A 20,288-nucleotide genomic window follows, 5' to 3' on the forward strand; every position below is an offset into this window, starting at 1 on the left:
GTTTACATTTAACAAAATATCCCTTACAAAAATCGAGAGTTCATGGCAAATTTGCCGCAAACTTGCCGGAAATTCGCCATTTGATTATTTTCATTTGGAAATTAGCCTTGCGGCAAATTTGCGACAAATGGTTTATTGTTGACAAAGGTTTGCTGCAGGTTCACCACTACCGATGAAGAACCACAAACTTCTGGCAAACATTTGCGGCGAATCACAAGCTTATTTGCATGGGAAAATAATGAGTGGCAATTTTATGGCTAATTTGCCAGAAATCTAGAAATGTTTGTTTATGTTTTCAACTATTTTCCTCGTGAAATAGCCACTCGATAGCTAGCGTATATAAGACATGCATTTGAGATGCATACATGTGACCCTGACATGTGATTTACTGAAATGTGTTGAGGTTGCAAGTGGAAAATTTTGACTTGGATATTTCCACCTCCAATTTCATCTGGAACTAAGCATCAGGAAGATACCTCATTTTGGCCAAAATCTAAGGCAGCATCACATATCACCTGGTTGAATAAGGCAATCTCACCTCCTCAGTTACATATTTATTTAAGATCACAGATGAAGTTGAGTAAAGTGTTGAGTATAAATATGTTTTATTCAGTACTGAAACACATAAATAAAAAGAGTTCTATCAGGAAGACTCGCAGACTTGAGTGAGATTTAAGATGACATTTATTTGATGAATATAAAACAGAAAAGTAATGTCTCTCTTTGGGGTAGGCCCCGCCTGGCGGTCTGAAGAAGTTGTATTCGGAACAGTCATATCCTACCGGAGATTGGAGGCAGGGGCGAGGAGCCTTCCCCCATGCAGGACGGGACTCAACTGGTGGTGGTGGGGTGGAGGAGGTTGCCGTGTTAGCGCACTAAAACAGCAATGTGACTTATAAAGCATGTGATTGGCTGGGAATTACCCAGCTAATGGTGCAATGATGTACAGCTGCTAGTCTTCCCGCTAGAACTACGCTGCGCTTACGTTTTTTTCACATGTTCAGTGCTGATTTTGAGAGAATATCTGCGGAATGGATTTAAATATGGTTAAATATATCCGTCCTTTTATAAACGTTAACAGAATTTCTGCCTCTGTAAAGTGTATCAGATACATCACTCATGAGGCTTAAATTCAGTAAGGATGCTGCCTTAGTTGGCAATCTATGTAGAGAGTAATGCAACTCACTGGGTTTTGAAACAAATCTTTAGTTAATGAGTTAATGACTATAATAATGATTCTACAGACGTACTGTAAACCGACTGTTCAGTCTTTCCTAAAATGTTTATTTTGTCTTGTTTTACAGCAGTGTCAGTTTCAAGAGCCGATTCGATCAAAAGCATCCACAGAAGTTTAGTTTTGCTTCAAGTGAGTTACAAAAGAGAACCAAGTATTGGTTAAAATAGACTTCAATATCACAGAATTGAATGCCTTCTGTAAGTGGAACATAAGATATATGCAAGCAGAAAATATTAATCATTTTATGAATGACACTAATGCTGCACTATTTTCACAGGCCAGCTTGCATATCCACAGAACCAGTTCATTGAAGTCAGATCAGGTCCTGTGATCTTCAAACCAGAGCTGCAATCAGGAATCCCAAGATATTTAACATTATGATACAACTGCACCTGAACAGGCCTGCCCAGACAAGATATCAGATTTTATTGCAAAGAAAATGAAATTCAAGAAAGAATAGGAAATATGTATATACCAATGTTAAACTGCTCATAGTACGCTGAACTCATCTGAAAATACAGTTGATATTAGATTTTATGGATTAACATATTTTCTGGGGAGAACTACTCACCCATTGTTTGGAAAAAACATATTAGTCAGGCTTGATGCAAGTTCCACGTGCAGCGACAGGCACACAAACATTGTTTTGTTCCCGGAATTCAGTCTGGACCACAAAGCTATCAACAACATGACTACCGAGGGGTGCCACATGGACTGTGGACCAGGTGTTCATTTCCAGTCAGTACACTACGCTAAAGGACAAATGTGAGGGACTATATTGACGTTTCCTGTTCAGTGGCTAGCAGTGGTGGAAAATGAACCGAAAACAAATCTGTTGTAGCTAGATTATTTTGCATGATCCTATGACAGTGTTTCTTGAGGATGATCCTCTGATATACAGTTGAATTGAGAAAAATGTACTGTTAATACAGATTATGTAATTTGAAACCAAATGGCATAAGATGCATAATGTCCAGGTGACATTATTTAAAAGCCAAAAATCTGGTGTTTTCATCAAATTCAGTTATTATTTTTGTTGTGTACAACCACTGTTTTTTGTACATTTAACTAGTTGCAAAACACCAGGACTGTCTTCAAATGGTTTGTTGGGTTCAGGGAAATGAATGCAAAATGTCTAAACATAACATAAACGCAACTGCTTAAAAACTTCATTTTTATTATAATATTACATTTTACTTATATGTGGGATTTATATAGCATGTGTGAATTTAATTGTACAAGTATTTCATTGTTAAAGTACTTTAATATAGAACTGGATGACAGTTGCTCACTGGAGAGAGAGAGAGAAAGAGAGAGTGAAAACTGTATTTTATTATTTAAAATATTTATGGAAAATAAATTCTAATAATAACTTTGTTTAGTGTGTATCAGTCCTACTTTTGCATGTAGATAGATAGATAGATAGATAGATAGATAGATAGATAGATAGATAGATAGATAGATAGATAGATAGATAGATCGATAGATCTTCATTTCAGACAGACAGACAGACAGATAGATAGATAGATAGATAGATAGATAGATAGACAGACAGACAGACAGATAGATAGATAGACAGACAGATAGATAGATAGACAGATAGATAGACAGACAGACAGACAGATAGATCTTCATTTCAGACAGACAGATAGATAGATAGATAGACAGATAGATAGATAGACAGACAGACATATAGATAGATCTTCATTTCAGACAGACAGATAGATAGATGATAGATAGATAGATAGATAGATCTTCATTTCAGTTAGACAGACAGATAGATAGATAGATCTTCATTTCAGACAGACAGAGAGATAGATAGATCTTCATTTCAGACAGACAGATAGATAGATAGATCTTCATTTCAGACAGACAGAGAGATAGATAGATAGCCAGACAGACAGATAGATCTTCATTTCAGACAGACAGACAGACAGATAGATCTTCATTTCAGACAGACAGAGAGATAGATAGATAGACAGACAGACAGATAGATAGATCTTCATTTCAGACAGACAGACAGACAGATAGAGCTTCATTTCAGACAGACAGACAGACAGATAGATGGACGGACAGACAGACAGATAGATAGATAGATAGATAGATAGATAGATAGATAGATAGATAGATAGATAGATAGATAGATCTTCATTTCAGACAGACAGAGAGATAGATCTTCATTTCAGACAGACAGATAGATAGATAGATCTTCATTTCAGACAGATAGACAGACAGATAGATAGATAGATAGATCTTCATTTCAGACAGACAGATAGATAGATAGATCTTCATTTCAGACAGACAGAGAGATAGATAGCCAGACAGACAGATAGATATATAGATCTTCATTTCAGACAGACAGAGAGATAGATAGATCTTCATTTCAGACAGACAGATAGATAGATCTTCATTTCAGACAGATAGACAGACAGATAGATAGATAGATAGATCTTCATTTCAGACAGACAGACAGACAGATAGATCTTCATTTCAGACAGACAGACAGACAGATAGATCTTCATTTCAGACAGACAGACAGACAGATAGATAGATCTTCATTTCAGACAGACAGAGAGATAGATAGATAGACAGACAAACAGATAGATAGATCTTCATTTCAGACAGACAGATAGATCTTCATTTCAGACAGACAGACAGATAGATAGATAGATCTTCATTTCAGACAGACAGAGAGATAGATAGATCTTCATTTCAGACAGACAGATACATAGATAGATCTTCATTTCAGACAGACAGACAGATAGATAGATCTTCATTTCAGACAGACAGAGAGATAGATAGATAGACAGACAGACAGATAGATTGATCTTTATTTCAGACAGTCAGATAGATAGATAGATAGATAGATAGATAGATAGATAGATAGATAGATAGATAGATAGATAGATAGATAGATGGACAGACAGACAGATAGATAGATCTTCATTTCAGACAGACAGATAGATAGATAGATAGATAGATAGATAGATAGATAGATAGATAGATAGATAGATAGATAGATAGATAGACAGACAGATAGATATATCTTCATTTCAGACAGACAGACAGATAGATAGATAGATAGATAGATAGATAGATAGATAGATAGATAGATAGATAGACAGACAGACAGATAGATAGATAGACAGACAGACAGATAGATAGCTAGATCTTCATTTCAGACAGATAGATAGATAGATAGATAGATAGATAGATAGATAGATAGATAGATAGATAGATAGATAGATAGATAGATAGATCTTCATTTCAGACAGACAGAGAGATAGATAGATCTTCATTTCAGACAGACAGACAGACAGATAGATAGATAGATCTTCATTTCAGACAGACAGAGAGATAGATAGATAGCCAGACAGTTAGATAGAGCTTCATTTCAGACAGACAGACAGACAGACAGATAGATCTTCATTTCAGACAGACAGAGAGATAGATAGATAGACAGACAGACAGATAGATAGATCTTCATTTCAGACAGACAGACAGACAGATCTTCATTTCAGACAGACAGACAGATAGATAGATCTTCATTTCAGACAGACAGACAGATAGATCTTCATTTCAGACAGACAGACAGATAGATAGATCTTCATTTCAGATAGACAGAGAGATAGATAGATCTTCATTTCAGACAGACAGATAGATAGATAGATCTTCATTTCAGACAGACAGACAGACAGATAGATAGATCTTCATTTCAGACAGACAGAGAGATAGATAGATAGACAGACAGATAGATTGATCTTCATTTCAGACAGTCAGATAGATAGATAGATAGATCTCCATTTCAGACAGTCAGATAGATAGATAGATAGATAGATAGATAGATAGATAGATAGATAGATAGATAGATAGATAGATAGATAGATAGATAGATAGATAGATCTTCATTTCAGACAGACAGATACTGTAGACAGACAGACAGACACACAGACATACACCACGACTACTACAAACGAAACCATGCCTACTTGGAAAAGCAAAGTCAGCACTTTTAAAAAGCAATTTAAAAAACACCTTGAGGTAAACTCTAACTGGTGTGTCAGAGCTACATTTAATTAAGTCCTCTCTCAATTTAACGAAAATAACTCTCCGATTAACAGCTTTACAGTTGTAGATAGACAGTGATACAAGGGTAAATTTATATAGATCATAATTAATGAGCTTCTTTGACCCCCAGAGACTGTCAGTCCAAAATAGGCTTATGAAACATGACACGCTGTAATGTGTTTTAATGCAGTTAGACTTTGGTAGAAGACAGGAACTGTCATAAATAAGGGCAGAGGTTCAAAGTCTACGTCCTCTGACACCACAGTAACATAAGGACACCATGCCTGAAATATCCCTTCAGTGACCCTAACACCAGCTGAAGTCACCCAACACTGAGTGAAACTGTCACTTGCAGGCCAAGCATTAACGCCTGTGACGATGGACGAAGGTAAGGTTTAACTTGATCGTAGCATGTGAACCAAAAACAGCCCACTTCTTTGGGTGTTTTTTGTCATTTATTGGGAAAAAAGCATGAGCTTTCTTGGGAAAGGCCAATGCATGGTCAAGCCTTGAGATAAATATTGTTTTAATGTAGGGTAGGTTAAAGAGATCAGGGCTGTCCTGCATGCAACCCATCCACACTTGTTATCGGAGGAATGCAGAATGCGTTACTTACACTAGATTAATCAGCTTCTTAGATCTATTTGCAGAGTCTTAGTGAACAAATGGATAATTGCATTGGAGTACCTTAAAAATATTTGTCTTGGGTCTAAGCCTCAATACCTTTCTTCTACTTTTCTAATGCTATATAGTACAGCTGACCTTGTGCAAACACTTGTGACTGTAGTGTTCATAGCTTCATTAAGCATGCTAAAATCTTATGATTCTTTTGCATCTTTGTCAAGATGTGCATGGCGTTCTTGCCCGTTGCAAACCATGCAAGCCCGTTTATTTTGATTCCTCACATGTTGGTTAAGAATGTGTGGGTCACGTTCCAAAAATAGATCATGCTTAGTTCAGAACTACGGTAAGTCACACTGTCAGTAGTGCTTTGCACACAAAAGAGATTGTCAAGTTTACCATGTTCCTGAATGACCACCTTTTGTCGAACCTTCAAATTAAAGTGGATTGAATGTTGATAAAGGAACATTGCTGTCCTCCTGGGAAGTTCCTAAGTATGAGTTTGGTATTTGAAAACTCAACGTAATGTGTTAAAGTGATTTTGTTCTGAATAAATTGGTTGCATTGGGCAATTTCATATTTCTTAAACTCTTTCTTTTTCTCACCGTCTGACAAAGGAAGCTTTTTAGCGCTAGTGCTACAAAATGAAGAGTAAACAAATCACATTTAGTGTGTGATTTATGCTTTATCTGTATATTCTATTTTTCTCATGCTGTTACAGAATCATCATCAGTAGTTTTGTCTCATAATCCTCTCACCTCAAGCTAGCTAAAGGCTAGGGTATTACTTTGTTTTGTTTTACCTTTCAAAGTACACTTTCAACCCATAAGAACGCATTTGACACATGCGCCAATGACTGCCCGTTCCTCTATAAAAACTAGACTGCACATGGACAGTCCGCATGTACTGTACTGATGACTAAAATTTGCGTCATGTGTACCGAGCACAAGATGTACCGGCATTTCAGTAGTTTGTATGTTAATGTAATCTTGTGTTGAAGCAGTAAACGTATTTGGCTTGCTGTCCATATACTGGAAGGCTCGTAGCTTGAGACTCGACTCGTGTCCTGATTACCCCCCGGACTTTACTTATACAGATAATGAATCTAGAGAATAGGTGGAGATGGGGTGGAGGTGGGATGCCACAGGAAGCAGGTAAGCGGTGGCTTATATACTCCTGCTTGTTGGCAGTGATTTGTCAGATTAAAATGAACATGCTCCTCCAGAACCTCTGTTTATTAACTCTATGTGGAATAACGAAGTATACGTTGGCCTTAAATTAGTCGTTTAGACACAAACTAAGTACAAAAAGTTCAGTCATCATTCGCAATTACAAATTCTACAATTGACACAAAGCTATCCTGCTAACTTTTCCACTGATATTTATGACATTGATGTTTATGGGTGCTCATCTCAAAGCAGCATGTGTCTAGAATGCAAAATCAGTCATAATTTGCCATTTATTTAGCGGCGTCTTTTTGAAACTGCCCTTCACAGCCCTGGCGATTGAATGCATCGATCTGGCATGTGAGGTGAACAACACAGATCATCACACTCAGCTGAACAGCAAGGACCGACTGATCGTGAGGAGAGGCCAGCCGTTTACCATCACACTACATCTGCAACCCATAGCTCACTTTCACAATGGGGCCAAAGTCAACTTCATCGCCAAAACAGGTTCCTTGTTTAATTGTGTCTTAATCTGAGATTGACTGTTAGACAAAGCAGGGACTAGTTTTTCTACTAAATTCAACTAAAGCACATCGAGATAATGTAACAGCTGCTACTAGAACTTACAGAACTCAAGCCAAGGGGTGGGAATATCTCTATTTACGATATTCTGGTCTTTACATATGGTTTGGGTACATCCTTCAAAGCAAGTTTATTGGATAGTTTTTGCTGTTTAATCTTCCGCCAGAGGAAAGTCCAATCACTTAAAAAGTAGAAACACATCTTTCCTCTACAAGCCACATGATTTGAAGTTTCATAGTGGACCAGGGTACAAACGGTGCAAGACGAGTTACGCACTATAGTTTAATATTAAAACTAGGGGTTTTTTTCAAATCGCCAACCATATGTATGAGCAAAAGTAATAGTAGTGATGCCTGCCTTAAGAAGCAACACTAATAAATCAGGGCTAACCTTTGTGGACAATCCATTACAGTGATGTTTACCCCTACATTTAGAGAGTTTACAGTGCTGAAAGGCATGAAAGTAATGCAGCAGATAGTCATGTCATATTGCAAGTATATAATTAGGAACATGATGTAAAGGCTTCAAAATATAAGAGGAGGCTTGTGTTTATCCATTTGAGTCTTTTTCTGTTTGATTTAAGGTCCAATGCCTTCAGTGGATGCACAAACTAAAGCAACATTCGGCCTCGGCAAATTCATCTCTAGATCATGCTGGAGTGCTACCGCAGAACTAATGTCAGAGAGGACAGTCTCTCTGACCGTGTGCTCACACCCAAATGCCCCTATTGGAGTCTATAAACTGATCTTGGACCAGGGAGCTGGAGTAGGACTGGGAGAGTTTGTCCTGCTCTTTAACCCCTGGTGCAAAAGTAAGTTCTCTTAGTATGTTGATGCTACACTGGTTCAGTGAACCCATAAAATGTCAATGCAATGTGTGAAAAATGTGTGTTTGCTATTTTAGGGGACTCTGTGTACCTGGCGAGTGAAGCTGAAAGGGAGGAATATGTCCTCTCGCAGGACGGGCTGATTTACCGCGGGATACCCAAACACATCACAGAACTCCCATGGACCTTTGGACAGGTACTTAACCTCAAAACATTCTTATGATTCCTTTACAATAATTAAGCATTCATGAATATCCCAAAAGGTATTTGCGCTAGGGATGTGCACGAGTAATCGATAAATATTTGACTAGTAAAACGCTACTCGAATATTGCAATTTGATTTTTCTTTGTGCCTTTGCTTGCAGTGGGCAACAATGAAAGTGCTTCATTCACCTATATCTTGAAGTTACAACTCCATGCATTGGTTGGTGCTGTGAATGCATGACGTTGTTAAAGGAATAGTTCACCCAAAAAGAAAATTCTTTCATTATTGGAAGTGACTGTATTGCTTCAGAAGACTTGGAATGTATGTTTCAATGTGTTTTGTATGCAAATGTATGCACTTTCATTTGGTCATATTTGAATCTAGATGTTATTTATGCATTTTGCTATAATTCCCATAAGAAAACAGTTTCAAAGATTTCCAAAATTTATCAGGTTTTTTATGTTATAGCAGGGGTTTTCAAACCTTTTGATTCTAAGGACCAGCAAATTTGATTATCCCTTTTGAGGGACACCTTCCAAAAATTAGAAAGGCTGTGATATATTTTCTTGTATAAAGATCTATTTATATGGTTCATAAAAATAATAAGCATGATATTGTTAAATAATTTGAAATAATTATTATGAAGTAAAAAATTATTAAATAAATAATTACAGTTCATATAAATCCAATAATATATACATATATATATTTATAGAGAGAGAGAGAGAGAGAGAGAGAGGGGGCGCTAGCAACTGACGCTAGAGGCTGTTCAAATCCTGCTCAGAGCGGGACAAGCAGGACTGGTTACAGTGGTGCCGTGACCCAGATTGGAGTGAGGTTTAGGGAGGTGAGTGTAACGGGAGCAAGCTCTACATGATAGCTGTGCGGTATGTGTAAACCTCACTCCCTTGGCCTCAAGAGGCGCACAAATAACTGACGCTAGAGGCTGTAACCTTTAGCCTCCTCATTAGCACATCCACCTCCCGGTGGCTTGAATAATGCTAAAATAAATATAAAACATAAAAAAGAATGTATATATATATATATATATATATATATATATATATATATATATATATATAAATATATATATATATATATATATTTATATATATATATATAATATATATATATATATATATATATATATATATATATATATTAGGGCTGTCGATTTAACGGATTAATTCAGTGTGATTAATTTTATAAAAAAAGACGCGTAAAAAAAATTTACGCAATTAATCGCAATGCCCCCAGACTGTAATAAGGAAGATTCCTGAGAAATGCCAGCTTGTAGTACAACCTGTTTACACCAGTGGGCAGTAATTGAAATTTCAGCTGTGTGGCAACGCGTAGTTTATACAGTGAAGAAAACACGTCACGTTCTTGCGTTCAAAACACTTGATGGAGCTCAAATCTGAACTAAGGGATCTCAAGATGTGTTCTAAGTATTAAACTATATTTAACTTAAAACAGTGACCTAAACATTTTATGTTTATGACGCAACGCACCCGAGACGCTACACAAGCATGTCTGACGCAGGTGTACATTGATGGGTCCTTAAACAAGCCCTCATAATGAATCTCCAACTGATTGACAAATTCACTTGTGTAATGGATTGCTGTGAACTGTATGTCAATGATTGACTTATGATCAATAATATGGTAGTAAACAATACATTGTATTCTAAAGCCACTTTTTGTATTGTCTTATCAATGATGAACTCTTCTGCCACAAGAATGTAATGCATTTTAATTATTTGAATATTTTATATATATATATATATATATATATATATATATATATATATATATATATATATATATATATATATATATATTTAAAGATAACTATGTATAATTATTTAATCATATATTGAATTATTGCTATATGAGGGGCTTTCAGCCAATATTTGTATATGCGATTAATCGCAATTAATTAATCGAGACACCATGTAATTAATTCGATTAAAAATTTGTATCGATTGACAGCCCGAATATATATATATCTATATATATATATAATATCTTAAATTAATAAACAAATATCTGTAAATTATTTACTTTGTATTAAGTTGACCAATTATCTTTTTTCTACCCGATATTAATGTTGCATTTAGAAGAACATTTTAGTACAATTAAAATCTATTTATAGTCCTTAGAAAACAGAGTGAAACATTTACTCTTTTATTCATTAAAAAGCCCAGTTTGAAAACCCCTGTGTTAGAGTACTTGACAACAAAATGAATCAAAATGCCCATCCCTACTTTGCACTTGTTGATGTTCCCCATTTAAATAAATGTCCTTTCCCCAAACAAGGATAATACAGATTCACAGTAGTCATATCAAATATAACTTGTTTCAACTTTTTTCACAGTTTGAGCCAGGCATACTAGACATCTGTCTGAAGATTTTAGATGAAAACCCCAAATATATAAGTGACGCAGCTCTGGATTGTTCAGAGAGGAGAAACCCAATATATGTGACAAGAGTGCTTAGTGCCATGGTGAGTAAAACGCATCATAAAATGTGTAAAAATGAGAGCGAATCATTATATCAGTGATATCAGTAAAGTAAATGAGACAGGAGTAGCCATATTTCAATGTTACATTCCAGACAATTCCAAACCAATATGTCAAGCCACTTTTAGTGCAAGACCACAGGGCTGCAACCCAGACCAAAGAATACATCAGAACATTGATAAACAAAAGATCAAATTAATTGATTAATGCTATAATCTAAACTAGATAAAGTTGGCTAATAATCTGCAAATGAGCACCCGATTAGTCCAACAAAAGTGTTGCAGATCGATCAAGAGTCCCTCTAGAGTTGATGCAAACTTGTCGCAAATGTTCCACTCATTATTTTCACATGCAAATGAGCTTGTTATTCACCGCTAATGTTTGACAGAAGTTTGCAGCTCTCCACCAGTAGTGGTGAACCTGCAGCAAACCTTTAGCGACAATGAAGTGTTTGCCACAAAGCTCATTCATATGTGAAAATTAATGAATGGCGAATTTGTGGCAAAGTTTGCAGCAAGTTTATGGCAACAAAAAAAAATTTTAAGGGTCGATTTGCTTCTTGGTTTGTTCATTTATGATGTATTTTATTGCGTAGATCAACAGCGATGATGATAAAGGTGTTCTAGTGGGTAACTGGTCGGGTGAGTATGAAGATGCCGTGAAGCCGACTGCCTGGAAGGACAGCTGCACCATCCTCCGGCAATGGAGTCATGGAGGTTGTAGGAGGGTGCGTTATGGACAGTGCTGGGTGTTCGCAGCTGTCGCCTGCACAGGTGATTTCATTAACTTGTGCGCTAATTACCACAAGTCAATTTACAATCATTCAACCAATTAGCAAGCTGCTGCATCATTATATTGTAGATTACAGAAATCTGGTGAACCGATTTGCTGATGAACGTATTTATGCATGTTTTATTTTATTTGACTATGTTGTTCTGTTTTCATACACTGATGAGCAAAAACATTATGACGACCTGCCTAATATGCTGTTGGTCCTCCGGGTGCCACCAGAACAGCACTGATCCACCCTTGAAGGTGTCCTGTGGTATCTGGTACAAAGACATTAGCAGCAGATCCTTCAGGTCCTAGAATTTGCAAGATGGAGCAACCGTGGATCTGACTTGTTGGTCCAGCGTATCCCACAGGTGCTCGTTCGAATTGAGATCTAGGAAATTTGGAGGCCACTGCAACACATTGAACTCTTCATCAGGTAACAATTCCCAAACAAAATGTGCAGTGTGGCAGGTCGCATTATCCTGCTGAAAGAGGCTACTGCAATCAGGGAATACCATTGCCATCGTCTGCAACGATGTTTAGGTAGGTGGCACATGTCCACATAAATGGCCGGACCAGGGTTTCCCAGCAGAACATTACCCAGAGCATCACACTCCCTTCACCGGCTTGTCGTCTTCCCACAGTGCATCCTGGTGCTGTTACTTGCCCAGGTAAATGGCCCACACATACGTGGCCGCTCACATGAGTTCTGGCACTCGCATGCCCATTGTAGGTGCTTTCAACATGGACAGGGGTCATCAGGGGCACCGGTCTACGGCTACACAGTCCCATAATCATTAGGGTGCGATGCACTCTTTTGTGACACATTCCTCTCATAAACATCATTACAATTTTCTGTGACTTATGCCACAGTAGACCTTCTGTTGGTTCGGATCAGACGGGATAGCCTTTGTTGCCCTCATGCATCGATGAGCCTTGGGCGCCCAACACCCTGTTGCCGGTTTGTGGTTTGTCCCTCCTTGGACAACTGTTGGTATGTACTCACCACTGCTGACCAGGAGCACCCCACAAGACTTGCCATTTCAGAGATGCTCTGACCCAGTCATCTGACCATAACAATTTAGCCCTTGTCAAAGTTGCTCAGGTCTTTACTTCTGCACATTTATCCTACATTCAACACGATGACTATATGTGACCGTATTAGGAAATTATCAACTTTATTCGCTTCACATATGAGTGGTCATAATGTTTTGGCTCATCAGTATATTTCCTAAACAGGAATGGTTTCAAACAATCATTACTATTTAAAGATCCACTTCTAATTGTTCCAACTTATGAGATGTCCCTATGATTATCTCATATTATCTTGATTTGAATATAACTGTTTTGTGTTTGTTTTGTATCCCAGTGTCCAGAGCTTTGGGAATCCCATGCAGAGTCATCACTAACTTTGGATCAGCACATGACAGCAACGGTGATCTATTAAGGGAACGTTTCTACAACGAATTTGACGAGAACATTTCTGACGACTCCATATGGTATGTTTCGTGATCAACAACAGAGGTGTTCGTATGGACAGCAGTTACATTTCTGGATCTTGTTGGTTGCAATACTGTTTCAAGTAGCCGTTTCTACTTGACTCACTGGTAGATCATGTGACCTCCACTGTCTACACTGCAATCGGTAGTTGTCGCATTGTGTTGCTGCTCATTTGCATAAAGTTAATCTCTGCTCAACTTTCCACACCACCAACAGTCACAGTCTCTCATGCTGCCTCAAATCTCCAACAGTCATTGAAAATTAATAACTTATGGTTGCATAGGCCACAATGCCTTATAACGCTCGTTTGACACCAGATAATAGAGAATTGGTAATGCCGATATGGGAAACGGAACTGTAAACTGTAGCTGCTAAAGCACATAACTGTTAATCAGATGGTCGCTGGTTCGATCCCCACAGCCACCACCATTGTGTCCTTGAGCAAGGCACTTAAATCCAGGTTGCTCCGGGGGGATTGTCCCTGTAATAAGTGCACTGTAAGTCGCTTTGGATAAAAGCGTCTGCAAAATGCATAAATATAAATAAACATTTAAAGGAAGACTGCAGATTAACAAGACTTTCTGCTAAATCAAATTGTTGTCTTTTTTCAGGAACTTCCATGTATGGGTGGAAAGTTGGATGACACGCTCAGACTTGGCGCTTGGGTACGAGGGTTGGCAGGCAAGTGATCCCACACCCCAGCATAGAAGTGATGGTAAGCCAATGATCAATAAGACTCATAGAAGATGAGCAATACAGTAAATGAAGAAATAACTTATGTTGCCCTTCCTCTGTCAGGTGCATTCTGTTGTGGTCCTGCTCCTGTGAGAGCCATAAAAGAGGGCGAGCTCACTTTCAAATATGATGTCCCTTACTTGTTTGCTGAGGTGAACGCCGACGTGGTGGAGTACATTAAATTGAGAGATGGAAGGGTGTTTAAGATGGGGGGATCAACTACGGCAGTGGGGAAGTTCATCAGCACCAAGGCAGTGGGCAGAGATGAGATAGAAGACATTACACACAACTACAAGTATCCAGAGGGTAGGGTAATTCTGGATACTTCATTCAAGCAATGTGATAACCTTTTCCCAAATTGCACATTTCATGTGGTCTGTGTTCTTGTGGGATTTGCTTAGCTTACAATGGATGTCCCATTTGTCATTTTAAGAGTCATAAGCGAGCACTCCCTTTGTGGCTGTGATGCACTCTTTCACAAAGTTTGCACTGCTATAATTGACTATTAAGCTGTCTTTGTGGCATTATGTCATCAAATTGTGGACCCTGACAAGGACTGCAGGGGCTGAGGCCGGCATTTGGATATGGTAGAGTATGGCAGTTGCCATTCCCTGGCATGTAAATAACACCGCAGAAATATACACCTCATTAAGATGCTCATGTAAAAAAATTATTTATGGAACAGAACATCACAGAACACAACATCGTTTATCAATGATTTATGCTAACGGAAGATCACTAAGGAGGTCTGTTCATTGTAATGGCGATTACTTCTCAAATCCTTCTCGAATTGTGGGTAGTGTTGTTTTTTACATTTTTTGTTTTTGTCAATTAAATCCGTTTAATGGCGTCAGGCTGCAGAAATTGCAAACAGCTAGTTTAAAAAGTGTATTTTTAAACTGTTATTTGTAAGTCTGTTTCAATGCATCCTTACAATATGGTGGCATCTGTTTGTGCCTTTATGGTTCTGTTATACTGATATGTCAGTGTGGTATGGCCAGCTAATAAGGTGAAAATAAGCCACACCCCAGTTTTTTTTTTTTTTTTTTTTTTTTTGGTGAAATGACCTACAAATGTCTGGACACCATTCACTTACATTATATGGACCTACAGAGCTGAGATATTTTTCTAAAAATCTTTGTGTTCTGCTGAAGAAAGAAAGTCATACACGTCTGGTATGGAATGAAGTAAATGCCATACCAGACGTGAGTAAATGATGAGAGAATTTTCATTTTTGGGTGAACTATCCCTTTAATGTTGGTTTGGTGCTGATCTAGTTGGTGGACTACAGTTTGCTTTCTTTTGAAGCTTAATGATCAAGGTAATATCGCTGGTAGAGGTGCTATTCTGGTACATCCTGAACTCTATTACTCTTGGGAGACTGAACCTTAGATGGTACAGCTCTATTTTGATGTTCACACATTCCACTGGTCCAAGTCAAGTGGCAAATAAAGACATTCTTTTCAGGTTCTGAAGAGGAGAGAAAGGTGTATGAGAAAGCCAATCATCACAGCAGACTCACCCAGACAGGAGAGGAACCTGGTTTACACATCAAGATCAGGGTGACCCCAGACATGCAGATCGGCTCTGACTTTGATGCCTACACGGAATTCAAAAATAACACAATAGTCACAAAGACCTGTCGGGTCATGTTCTACGCCCAAGCTGTATCCTACAATGGCAAACTTGGAGAAACCTGTGGATTGGGCGAGTTTACAGAAATGAATTTGGGCTCTACTGAGGGTAAGCCTATGTTATGCTAGTGTTGGGTAATGTAACTTTTAAAAGTAACTCATTAGAATATTGCATTACTGCTTATAAGCTTATATGTATTCAACAAGTTTCTTTCAACAAGTTCAGAAACATATATCTGTCTCTTTACATTTTTCAGGTGGTAAGGTAACTCTTCGACTGGAGTATGCAGATTACTGTAAAGCCATAACTCAAGATAGAATGATCAAATTGGTGGCTTTAGTCATCGACGTAGAGACATGCGAGTTCTACAGAGCAACGAAGACAATCATACTGGACCGCCCTGAAATAAGTGTTAATGTACTGTACATCTAATATCTCATTCAGTAACACAGAGCTCCCGTGACCAAATGTGCCCCATCCATCCATCCATCCATCCATCCATCCATCCATCCATCCATCCATCCATCCGTATTCAATTATGAAATGTTATTTCCCCATTTATTAAAACATTTATATGCATTTAAAAAATAAATGCATTAAAACACAGTAATATACAACTTCGAAAACAACTTCAAATAACTGCTTAAAAACTGCTTATTAGCACACTGTAGATATACACTCACCTAAAGGATTATTAGGAACACCATACTAATACTGTGTTTGACCCCCTTTCGCCTTCAGAACTGCCTTAATTCTACGTGGCATTGATTCAACAAGGTGCTGAAAGCATTCTTTAGAAATGTTGGCCCATATTGATAGGATAGCATCTTGCAGTTGATGGAGATTTGTGGGATGCACATCCAGGGCACCAAGCTCCCGTTCCACCACATCCCAAAGATGCTCTGTTGGGTTGAGATCTGGTGACTGTGGGGGCCATTTTAGTACAGTGAACTCATTGTCATGTTCAAGAAACCAATTTGAAATGATTGGAGCTTTGTGACATGGTGCATTATCCTGCTGGAAGTAGCCATCAGAGGATGGGTACGTGGTGGCCATAAAGGGATGGACATGGTCAGAAACAATGCTCAGGTAGGCCGTGGCATTTAAACGATGCCCAATTGGCACTAAGGGGCCTAAAGTGTGCCAAGAAAACATCCCCCACACCATTACACCACCACCACCAGCCTGCAAAGTGGTAACAAGGCATGATGGATCCATGTTCTCATTCTGTTTACGCCAAATTCTGACTCTACCATCTGAATGTCTCAACAGAATCGAGACTCATCAGACCAGGCAACATTTTTCCAGTCTTCAACTGTCCAATTTTGGTGAGCTCTTGCAAATTGTAGCCTCTTTTTCCTATTTGTAGTGGAGATGAGTGGTACCCGGTGGGGTCTTCTGCTGTTGTAGCCCATCCGCCTCAAGGTTGTGCGTGTTGTGGCTTCACAAATGCTTTGCTGCATACCTCGGTTGTAACGAGTGGTTATTTCAGGCAAAGTTGCTCTTCTATCAGCTTGAATCAGTCCGCCCATTCTCCTCTGACCTCTAGCATCAACAAGGCATTTTCAGCCCACAGGACTGCCGCATACTGGATGTTTTTCCCTTTTCACACCATTCTTTGTAAACCCTAGAAATGGTTGTGCATGAAAATCCCAGTAACTGAGCAGATTGTGAAATACTCAGACCGGCCCGTCTGGCACCAACAACCATGCCACGCTCAAAATTGCTTAAATCACCTTTCTTTCCCATTCTGACATTCAGTTTGGAGTTCAGGAGATTGTCTTGACCAGGACCACACCCCTAAATGCATTGAAGCAACTGCCATGTGATTGGTTGATTAGATAATTGCATTAATGAGAAATTGAACAGGTGTTCCTAATAATCCTTTAGGTGAGTGTATGTTTCTGTGTCCCCCTTCGCATGATATTTTGAAGGTTTTTTTAGTACAGCTTCTGATTAAATTTGGCTAGAAACACAAAATAACAAGTTAGACATGATAATATCATGGAATATACAGTAAATATAATAATCATTCAGTACCATGGTATTACCCTGGTGACCCCACAATGCTTCACAGTTGGCCAAATCAGATCAGATCAATCTACTACAGTTTATGATAGTATCGTACAAAAGAGAGTGAATTTCTACTACACTATCTACACTGAAAGCAACGTGAAAGCTTCCATTATATTTAATAAAGCTGTCTACGCTGCAAGTGTGCAACGCTGGAAATGCGGTATTGATAAAGTATTATATTTTTTATGAACATACACTGCAATACTGTGCATAGAGTTGACTTTTATCTGATCTGTTACTCGTCTGATGCAACGCTACTTCGATGACCCGGGGGTGAATTGTTGCTCCCTTGAAGGGCACTGTGGGAGGGCACTGTGTTTCACCACTTGAAAAGGGTTGTTCTAAAGTAAGGAATTTGATCAATTCTCCAAGGTCCCTTCCACAAGACTGTTAGCGAAGGGTACATTCACACAATAATGCCATGTTTTTTGTTTTTTTCTCTGTACTTACTCCAAAGGCTCTGCCCTTATTAGTGAGTCTGGCATAGGGATGATCACTTGAGATTGGAATTCAAGCTCCATAGCAATACCCTAGAATCCATCCAGAGTACCCTAAAATCTGCCTTGAGAACATCCTGGCAAGTAGCCAGAAAGTCCAATGTGACCTGCTGTTTGTTTGGAAGACCTTGTCATGATGTATGATTAATCATAGAATTAGATATTTATTACGTTATCTCAAATGTTAAAGCAAAAACTGTCAACTATAATCATACAAAAGGCCTTTCAAATGGTCAGAACAATTCAGTTCTGATCTTAAACGCCTATTAGAGTCAGGAGGGTCTTCAGTCGCTTGTCCTCCACTGAGTGAGATAGCAAATACCCCCCAAAACAATACTCCACACACCGCCCCCACTCCCCCCACCCTCATTTAAAAAAAAAATCACAATCCAATGTTGGCAGGAATGCGCTAATGAGGTGTGATTGTGCCCCCTGCAGATTCTGGGCATGCCGAAAGTGGGCCGGAACCTTGTGGCAGATATGGCATTGCAGAACCCACTACCAGAGCCCCTTGAAAACTGTGTGTTTACTATACATGGTGCCAACCTCACAGATGGCAAACCAATCACCCATAAGTAAGTCATCTGATCACCCGAAGTGTGAAACTAAAGTCTCCTACTCTGCCAGCGGACACTAATTTTCAAGTCACATGGTTAATTTTAGAGACAGATTGGTTTTGGAGTGCTCTAGCTACTTATTCAATTAAAATGATCTCTTCCGGGGCATGGGTGGCTCAGCAAGTATTGATGCTGACAACCACCCCTGGAGTCGTGAGTTCGAACCCTGGAGTCGTGAGTTCGAATCCAGGGCGTGCTGAGTGACTCCAGCCAGGTCTCCTAAGCAACCAAATTGGCCCGGTTTATGGGAAGAGTAGAGTCACATGGGGAAACCTCCTTGTGGTCACGATTAGTGGTACTCACTCTCAATGGGCCACATAGTAAGTAGTGCATGGATCGTGGAGAGTAGCATGAGCCTCCACATGCAGGGAGTCTCCGTGGTGTCATGCACAACGAGCCACATGATACGATGTGCAGATTGACTGTCTCAGAAGCAGAGGTAACTGAGACTTGTCCTCCGCCAACCGGATTGAGGTGAGTAACCACGAGGACCTACTAAGTAGTGGGAATTGGGCATTACAAATTGGGGGGGGGGGGGTAAAAAGCTCCTCCACCGAAGCTCTGAAATCAAATTCATTTATATGTTCACATTTTAAAAATATGGATCTTTGCACACCATTATCACTTAAGTCTTGCTGTTGACTGCAGCCAAAAAAAAAAAAAAAAAAGAGGAAAGTGTAAAAGTCTCATGGCTACAAAAATGTGCTTTATGTCTGCAGGGTTGGAAGAGTTGGCCTTAAGGAGTTTGCTACCGCTAAAGTGGAGTTTACACCAAAGATGCCAGGACAAAGAAAAATACTGATAGATTTTGCCAGTGATAAACTTCATAACATTGAGACCTACGAGAATCTCACCATTTATGAATAAATGAGCTGATTTTACTCATGCTTACAATGTCTTATTCTGTTCTCAAATGATAATGACTTGAATACAACACTAGGGACCTCAGCACACTTCCAAGGGGGCCTCAAGTTGACTTAAAATGTATTTAAAATGCGAAAAAATATATCAAGATGTATGCCTACAAATTATGCCTTCTAGAATAAAAAATTATCCATGATTAATTATTTTAATCAGTCACGTCTATTTTCGGGCAAGGGGGCCTTCAAATATTGTCTTGGACAGTAAGGGGCCTTGGAGTCAAAAATGTTGAGAACCACTGGTCTATTGAAGAATTTGAATAGAAATTAAAATGAAGGTTAGATGTACCAGTATATAAGCAAAT

At 38.7% G+C, this 20,288-nt stretch overlaps 2 protein-coding genes across 5 annotated transcripts in view; both read left to right on the forward strand.

The window, feature by feature from the left end:
- LOC127624791 (pleckstrin homology domain-containing family G member 4B-like) overlaps positions 1-2,558 on the forward strand; it is a 52,110-nt gene extending 49,552 nt beyond the window's left edge. For 3 of the 4 annotated variants that reach the window (XM_052099679.1, XM_052099680.1, XM_052099681.1), the window contains exons 23-24: positions 1,305-1,366; positions 1,515-2,558. In XM_052099679.1, coding sequence (XP_051955639.1) covers positions 1,305-1,355 — 51 coding nt within the window. In that variant the 3' untranslated portion in view covers positions 1,356-1,366; positions 1,515-2,558. Of the gene's footprint in view, positions 1-1,304; positions 1,435-1,514 lie in introns of all 4 variants that reach the window. The other variant, XR_007968224.1, reaches the window with a different exon arrangement.
- A 3,009-nt stretch (positions 2,559-5,567) lies between these two features.
- LOC127624810 (protein-glutamine gamma-glutamyltransferase 2-like) lies at positions 5,568-20,018 on the forward strand. Its single transcript, XM_052099744.1, has 13 exons — positions 5,568-5,693; positions 7,423-7,602; positions 8,261-8,488; positions 8,581-8,699; positions 11,085-11,213; positions 11,825-12,002; positions 13,373-13,502; positions 14,115-14,218; positions 14,302-14,544; positions 15,706-15,981; positions 16,130-16,290; positions 18,885-19,021; positions 19,783-20,018. Exons 1-13 carry the CDS (start codon positions 5,684-5,686, stop codon positions 19,928-19,930), a joined length of 2,043 nt encoding a protein of 680 aa, XP_051955704.1. The 5' UTR covers positions 5,568-5,683; the 3' UTR covers positions 19,931-20,018.
- The last annotated feature ends 270 nt before the right edge of the window (positions 20,019-20,288 follow it).

This window comes from Xyrauchen texanus, chromosome 31, assembly GCF_025860055.1.
Source record: "Xyrauchen texanus isolate HMW12.3.18 chromosome 31, RBS_HiC_50CHRs, whole genome shotgun sequence".
Taxonomy (NCBI): domain Eukaryota; kingdom Metazoa; phylum Chordata; class Actinopteri; order Cypriniformes; family Catostomidae; genus Xyrauchen; species Xyrauchen texanus.